General features: G+C 40.4%; 1 protein-coding gene across 1 annotated transcript; it reads left to right on the plus strand.

Moving 5' to 3' along the window:
* The first annotated feature begins 1,173 nt into the window (after window positions 1–1,173).
* LOC140813073 (uncharacterized) lies at window positions 1,174–8,280 on the plus strand. Its single transcript, XM_073171494.1, has 2 exons — window positions 1,174–2,465; window positions 7,837–8,280. Exons 1-2 carry the CDS (start codon window positions 1,481–1,483, stop codon window positions 7,893–7,895), a joined length of 1,044 nt encoding a protein of 347 aa, XP_073027595.1. The 5' UTR covers window positions 1,174–1,480; the 3' UTR covers window positions 7,896–8,280.
* The last annotated feature ends 235 nt before the right edge of the window (window positions 8,281–8,515 follow it).

Consider the following 8,515-nt stretch of genomic DNA (forward strand, 5'->3'; position numbering starts at 1 on the left):
TGCGCTCGGATTCTGGACTTGTGATTCAAAAGAAAGTTGTAGATCTATGTGTTATCTTCGTAATGATATAAAATTCGTTAAATTCCATTAAGAATTGAGCAAGTTATGCCCGTTTTTCTGGAACTGCTCAGTGTGTGAGATTCTGTCCGCGAATTCGTAAGTAACAGAGTGTTATCTGGCACTGTTGTTTATCTCGGGATTATTGTGTGGCTGATAGGCCTATACATATGAGACCGTAGATGTGATTGAACAATCCCGTGGTTAGTGCAGCCTTTTGAGGTGAGCGCTGGGATTGTATCATCTAGTTCGTTCTGTTGTGCCATCCTGTTATAGCGTATCAGCTGTATGGAGGCCGAGTCAGGGGTGTTTTTCAGCACAGCTTGGCATACCTCGCATACTTGGCAGGGCGGTTTAGCTGCATGACGATGTAGCTCCCCTGTGTTGTTGTTCGAGCATTATTCCAGTTGTTAGCGTACCGTTTGTTGGCTCCTGTTATCCCGATTATTCGTTGAGCCTTTCATGCATTGCATATTACATTTCATTATATGATTATGCATGATTTATGTTATTGTTGTTATTGTTGAACTGTTTCATACCAGAATCCTAACCTCAGTTGTTTACTGGGGGGGCTGCTGTGGTTGCTTTTTGGGCACCATGGTAGATCTTCCGAGTCGTTTTGCAGCATCAGGCCGAGGTTCCGCCAGTGGAGCTCGGGATTGAGGTTGGATTGCTTGGTTCTGTTCAGTGGAGTCTCCCAGTTAGTTTATATGTATGTCTTGAGTTTGTTTCAGGCTTGTATTGTATGTTATTTGCCGGGGAGATGCCCCGTGTATCTCTATTGATATTTGGTTGTTCTGGTTATGTTCTGAGGCGACTCTGTGATATTCTTGATCTGGTGAGTATTTGATAAGTTTTAAATCCTGTTTAGTCCTGGCCAGTGCGGCTATAGGTTGTTGACTTTGGTTGTTGTTTTAATGACTCTAGTTAGAGTATATTTTGATATAAACTGTTGTTTTAGTTTTCGGGATGTCCTACTTACGGGGAGGTCATGTCGAAATTTTTCTAGGCCCTGAGGTCCTTTTTAAAGTATTTTAAACCTTTTTCCGCTGCAGTTTTAAGTCAAACCATTATTGTTTGATCATTAATTGTCGTTAGAGTAATATGGGCCTCACATCTTGGTATCAGAGCGTAAACTGGGATACGCTCGAACTAGAGTCTAGGACACTCGAGTCTTGGCACTAAAATGGTTGTTGCGCATGTGTATGCTACTTGACAGAATGTTTATGTGATTATATGATTTGTTTACTTCCATTCTAATTGTTTTGGTGTTTTATCGTATAGAATGGAAGGAGGTGAATAAATTCCTGTTGATGAGATTCCTTTAGCTCGAGGTCGAGGTCGTGGACGTGGTAGACCTCGTGTCGGTGTTGTTGATGATACTTTTGTTGAGCAAGCTGCTGATCATCTAGAGCAGCTTAGGATGGATGAGTTAGTTGCGCGTTTCCATTCTATGCATCCTCCTCGATTCAGTGGTTCCGAGGGAGCTGAGAAAGCTGAGTTATGGATTTCTGAGATTGAGGAATTGTTTGATTTGATTGAGTATCCTCCAGAGTGTCGATTGAGATTAGCTGTGCATCAATTGAAAGATCGTGCCAAAATGTGGTGGTCTACTACATTGATGACTTTAGATGCTCAGAGGATCATTCCATCTTGGGATATATTCAAGCTGAAGTTTAAGGAGAGTTATTATCCTCCATCATTCTACAGTTCTAAGGCTTCTGAGTTTCATAACCTGAAACAAGGCGATATGTCAGTTGCGGATTATGCGGATACTTTTTATGCTATGCTGAGTTATGCTCCTCATGTGGCCGCGAGTCAGGTTGCTGTCGTCGAAAGTTTCATTGAAGGGTTGAACGATCATCTGCACCCTTTTGTTTCTGCCGGTAAGCCACTGAATTATCTTGAAGCGGTGGAAATAGCAAAAAGGGCTGAAGCTAGTCTTAAGAGGAGTGGCAATCGGGTTCCTACCCAACATCATCAGTCAGGGAGACAACAATTCAGTTCATCTGGTTATTCATCTCTTCGTCCACGTGGGAAACAATTTAAGAAGTCTGGTTCTAGTTCTTCGAGTTCAGGGAGTTCGGGGAACCGTGGGGGATATCGCTATAGTGGACCTTACTGTGATCACTGTGGAGGCAAGCATTCCAGTCATCAGTGTGTTGGAGTTCAAGGGGTTTGTAATGTTTGTGGTCGGCCGGGCCATTTTGCTAGAGTCTGTCCTAGTAAGACGGGGAAATCATCCCTGGCAGGTAGTGGAGCTCAAAGTAATAGAATTCCAGCACCGTCCCGGTCTTCCCAGCAGCCTAGTCGCCCTTCGCAACAGAGCAGAGGGCAAGGTAGTCAACAGAATCAGTCATCTGCTCATGTTTTTGCTTTGACAGAGGATGAGGCTCAGGCTGCTCCAGGTACTGTCATTACCGGTAACTGTACTCTTTGTGGTTTTATAGCACGAGTGTTATTTGATACTGGAGCATCTCATTCCTTTGTTTCTCACGCATTTGTTGTTTCGCATGATCTTCGCACCACTAGTATGAATTCCAATCTATCTGTTGCTACTCCAATGGGCAAAATGATTATCACTGATAATGTAGTGTTCAATGCGATTTTGTTTCACGATGAAAATGTTCTATATCTGAATCTTATAGTCCTACCTATGCATGACTTTGACTGTATCGTTGGTATGGATGTTTTGACTGCAAATCGTGCCACTGTTGACTGTTATCGAGGAATAGTTCGTTTCAGACCTAGCTTTGCTCCTAAATGGAATTTCAATTTCTATGGTCGTGGTTCTCAAGCCAAGATTCCTCTAGTTTCTGCCATTGAAATGAATCGATTGTTAGATTCTGGTCATGAAGGTTTTCTGGTTTATGCTGTGGATCTATCGCAAGATGAGCGACAGATTTATGATATTCCCGTAGTTCGTGAGTTTCCTGATGTGTTTCCAGAAGAGATTCCTGGTTTTCCACCAGAACGAGAAGTTGAGTTCAGTATCGAATTAATGTACCCATATCTCAAGCACCATATCATTTAGCCACTGTTGAGCTGAAAGAACAATTGCAGGATTTGTTGAGTAAAGGTTATATTCGTCCGAGTTATTCACCGTGGGGTGCACCGATTCTATTTGTCAAGAAGAAAGATGGTACGATGCGGATGTGTATTGATTATCGGCAACTGAATAAGTCTACTGTCAAGAATAAATATCCACTCCCTAGGATTGATGACTTATTTGATCAGTTGCAATGGTACTTCGGTGTATTCTAATATTGATCTTCGTTCAGGGTACCATCAAGTGAGAGTTAGACAAGAAGATGTGCCGAAAACAGCTTTTCGCACGAGATACGGACACTTTGAATTTTTGGTTATGCCTTTTGGTTTGACCAATGCTCCTGCTGTGTTTATGGACTTGATGAATCGAGTATTTCGTAAATATCTCGATCGTTTTGTGATTGTATTCATCGATGATATTCTTGTTTATTCCAAGTCCGAGGAAGAGCATGCCAAACATTTGAGGATAATTCTTCGAATTCTTCAAAAGAAGCAGTTGTACGCCAAGCTATCCAAGTGTGAGTTTTGGCTAGATAGAGTTGTGTTTCTGGGCCATGTCATATCTCAACATGGTATTTCTGTCGATCCAAGTAAAGTAGAAGCAGTGCTGAACTGGGCACGACCGACCAATGTGCCAGAGATTCGTAGTTTCATGGGTCTAGCTGGTTATTACCGGAGATTTATCGAAAATTTCTCAAAGATTGCCAGACCTATCACTCAACTGACTCAGAAAAATCAGAGATTCATTTGGTCTGATGAATGTGAGTCAAGTTTTGTCGAGTTGAAGAAGAGATTGACTTCTGCACCAGTTCTTACCACTCCAAGTGGTTCTGGAGGATTTGTGGTTTGCATTGATGCATCTAATCGAGGTCTAGGTTGTGTTCTGATGCAGCATGGCAGAGTTGTGGCCTATGGTTCTCTTCAGTTGAAACCGCATGAATCTAAGTATCCTGTTTATGACTTGGAATTGGCTGCTATCGTTTTTGCTCTCAAGATTTGGAGACATTATTTGTTTGGGGAGCAATTTGTAATCTATTCTGATCACAAGAGTTTGAAGTATTTGTTCTCTCAGTCAGATCTGAATATGAGACAGAGACGTTGGATGGATCTTTTGAAAGATTATGATTGTGAGATCCAGTATCATCCAGGAAAAGTGAATGTCATTTCCGATGCTTTGAGTCGTAAGGTTGTTGACGTTAATTTATCCTCGATTCATGTTTCTAAGTTACGAGAGGATATTTGCACATCTGGGTTGGATTTTCAAATCCAAGGTAATGCTGTTTGTGTATCTCAGATTTCTGTTGAGCCAGAGTTGATTCAGATTGTAAAGTCGGCTCAGAAAAGTGATGATCGAGTTCTGAAATCTTATGAGTTAGTATCTCAAGGACACCAATCTGGTTTCACAATTCACTCAGATGATTCTCTTCGGTTGAATGGTAGATTGGTTGTCCCAGATATTCCTGAATTGCGTACAGCCATCCTTAAAGAAGCTCATTGTACTCGATATAGTATCCACCCAGGAGGAAGGAAAATGCATCAAATTCTACGGCCTCAGTTTTTGTGGAAGAATATGAAAAAGGATGTGGCTGAGTTTGTGTCTCGTTGTATGATCTGTCAGCAAGTCAAAGCGGAACGAATGAGACCGGGAGGATTATTGCATAGTCTTGAGGTTCTTCAGTGGAACTGGGAGCACATGGCTATGGATTTTGTCACGCATTTGCCACGTACTTCTCGTCATTTCGATGCCATTTGGGTGATTGTCGATAGGTTATCTAAATCGGCACACTTTATTCCGTATGACAGGACGTATTCGTACAAGAAAAATGGCTCGTCTGTATATTGAAAATGTTGTTAGACTTCATGGAGTTCCAGTTGCAATAGTATCAGATCGTGACCCTAGATTCACATCAAAGTTTTGGACTAGTTTCCAAAAAGAAATGGGTACACGACTTGCGATGAGTACTGCGTACCATCCTCAGACAGATGGTCAGACAGAGCGTACGATTCAGACGTTGCTTCGAGCTGTAGTCATGGATTTTAAAGACAGTTGGCAGGAAGCTTTACCACTAGTAGAATTTTCATATAACAACAGTTTCCAAGTGATTATTGGTATGGCTCCTTTTGAAGCTTTGTACGGCAGACGGTGTCGATCACCTCTTTGTTGGGATGAATTCGGTGAGAATCAGTTGACTGGACCTGAGATTGTTCAGGAAATGCACAATAAAGTCCATTTGATTCGTCAAAGAATGAAAGCTGCCCAAGATCGTCAAGCTAGTTATGCTAACAGACGTCGTCGACCTCTAGAATTTCAAGTTGGAGATTTTGTGTTTCTAAGAATCTCTCCGTTTAGAGGTGTTGTTCGTTTTGGTATGAGAGGTAAGTTGTCACCTCGTTTCGTTGGCCCCTACGAGATTGTTGAGCGTATTGGGACTTGCGCTTATCGTTTGGATTTGCCCCAGTCTTTATCTGGCATCCATGATGTTTTCCATGTTTCTATGTTTCGTAAGTATGAGCCCGATCCGTCTCATGTGATTCAGCCTGATGAGGTTGAACTCGACCCTTCTCTATCGTATACTGAGTATCCTGTTTGTATCTTGGATCGTAAAGAAAAAGTTTTACGCAATAAAGTTATACCACTTGTACGTGTTCAGTGGTCGAGGCATGGTGTAGAAGAATCAACGTGGGAAACAGAAGAGAAGATGAGAGCATCTTATCCATATCTGTTTGATTCTTAGTAATGCATTGTTGGTTTTGTATCGTATGTAAGATGTATGTGTATAAACAGAAATTTCGAGGACGAAATTTGTTTTAAGGGGTGGAGAAGTGCAAGGCCCTGTAATTTATTATCCGGTAATTTTGGCATAATTAGAATAATTATTGAGTTATAAATTAAAATAATTATTTATGCCAAATAAATTCAAGAAGTGTGTTAAAAATATGTATTTTAGAATATCGGAGAATTTAACGATATAAAATACATATAGAGTTTAAATAACACACGAGAGCAAAATAAATACAGACCGGGATAAATGGGCTTGAGTTACTATTTTAGTAACCAAATACACAATATATAAAAATACACATACATATACTCAACTTACCAATAATAGAAGAAGGGAGAGAAGCTATTTCCCAAACCCATTTCCCTCAACCCAAATTTTCGCAACCCTTGGAGCAGCTGCGGGAAAATCGCGATAACTCCTCCGTCCGGCGTCCAAATCTCGATCGGTCTGAAGGGGTGTCTTCCTAACATCCTAGGCTTCGATTCAAGTCAGAAATCGCGAAGTTTGAGCAAGGATTCAGGTAGATCAAAGCTGCTGTTCGGGTGCCCTGTTTCTGCGAGAATCCTTCCGATTTTGGGTGAGAATTTTTGGGTTGCTGCGACTTTTGTAGTTTGAATTTGTAGAAATTACTTATAAAGAAGTTGTAGCTCTGTTTGTCAGCTTTCTATAGCCACTGGAATCATTGAATTTGGATAAGAAACGGATTTGATATGATTTTTCTACCAAAATGTGTCAAATCGAATTCTGAAATGGTGCTGTGGAGGACACCTACTGTAATTCGAGTTTTTGTCAATTATGCGCTCGGATTCTGGACTTGTGATTCCAAAGAAAGTTGTAGAGCTATGTGTTATCTTCGTAATGATAAAAAAAATTCGTTAATTCCATTAAGAATTGAGCAAGTTATGCCCGTTTTTCTGGAACTGCTCAGTGTGTGAGATTCTGTCCGCGAATTCGTAAGTAACAGAGTGTTCTTGGAAATTCTGAGAATAATTTACTGAGATTCTGAAGATGGTTTTAACTGGAGAAACTTAGATATTTGATTATCTTTCATTTCCAATTGGCGGATATTGATTTGAGTTAATATTGAGCGAGATACGAATTTTATGCTCTTTTGTGCCAAAATTGGACATTGGTATGGAATGTAGTTCATGATCGGTTTATTCTTGCTTTGTTTAGGCCAAGGGTATTGAAGTGAAGTTGTTATTGGATTGTCGAGTTGGTATAGGTATGTTACAGCTCTGTAACATACGACGGTAAAACATAAATTATGTTTAATTGCCATTCTGTGTTACATGGATCGTGTTTATGACTTGTTGACTGTTGTAAATTGTTAAATGCCTTCATTGTGATCTATGTTTATTTATTATGACATATTATTGGCATTTAGAATTGGGCATACAATTATGACATTCATGTTGAGCCCTATCGTTCTTGTTAGCCCATTGTTGATATCCGTTGTTATCTGGCACTGTTGTTTATCTCGGGATTATTGTGTGGCTGATAGGCCTATACACATGAGACCGTAGATGTGATTGAACAATCCCGTGGTTAGTGCAGCCTTTTGAGGTGAGCGCTGAGATTAAGTCATCTAGTTCGTTCTGTTGTGCCATCCTGTTATAGCGTATCAGCTGTATGGAGGCCGAGTCAGGGGTGTTTTTCAGCACAGCTTGGCATAACTCGCATACTTGACAGGGCGGTTTAGCTGCATGATGATGTAGCTCCCCTGTGTTGTTGCTCGAGCATTATTCCAGTTGTTATCGTACCGTTTGTTGGCTCCTGTTATCCCGATTATTCGTTGAGCCTTTCATGCATTGCATATTACATTTCATTATATGATTATGCATGATTTATGTTATTGTTGTTATTGTTGAACTGTTTCATACCAGAATCCTAACCTCAGTTGTTTACTGGGGGGGCTGCTGTGGTTGCTTTTTGGGCACCATGGTAGATCTCCCGAGTCGTTTTGCAGTATCAGGCCGAGGTTCCGCCAGTGGAGCTCGGGATTGAGGTTGGATTGCTTGGTTCTGTTCAGTGGAGTCTCCCAGTTAGTTTATATGTATGTCTTGAGTTTGTTTCAGGCTTGTATTGTACGTTATTTGCCGGGGAGATGCCCCGTGTATCTGTAATGATATTTGGTTGTTCTGGTTATGTTCTGAGACGACTCTGTGATATTCTTGATCTGGTGAGTATTTGGTAAGTTTTAAATTCTGTTTAGTCCTGGCCAGTGCGGCTATAGGTTGTTGACTTTGGTTGTTGTTTTAATGACTCTAGTTGGAGTATATTTTGATATAAACTTTTGTTTGAGTTTTCGGGATGTCCTACTTACGGGGAGGTCATGTCGAAATTTTTCTAGGCCCTGAGGTCCGTTTTAAAGTATTTTAAACCTTTTTCCGCTGCAGTTTTAAGTCAAACCATTATTGTTTGATCATTAATTGTCGTTAGAGTAATATGGGCATCACAAATAATATGTGAAATTTCGTCTTTTAATATACATGTTGTTCTTTATTAATAACACCATCAAAATTTGATTCAATAAAATATTTGATCGATAACGGTTTTAGCGTATTTTATGTTTACTTGCAAGTAATATAAGATATTTCATGCAGAACATCAATTTCTTTTATAAC

Source organism: Primulina eburnea, chromosome 14 (assembly GCF_022965805.1).
Source record: "Primulina eburnea isolate SZY01 chromosome 14, ASM2296580v1, whole genome shotgun sequence".
NCBI classification, from domain to species: Eukaryota; Viridiplantae; Streptophyta; class Magnoliopsida; order Lamiales; family Gesneriaceae; genus Primulina; species Primulina eburnea.

Bases quoted from the DNA above. Each gene is read 5' to 3' on its own strand.
- LOC140813073 (XM_073171494.1), top strand. From the start codon at position 1,481: ATGGATGAGTTAGTTGCGCGTTTCCATTCTATGCATCCTCCTCGATTC. The intron at 2,466-7,836 runs GTACTGTCATTA...GCACCATGGTAG, and splicing joins TGAGGCTCAGGCTGCTCCAG to ATCTCCCGAGTCGTTTTGCA.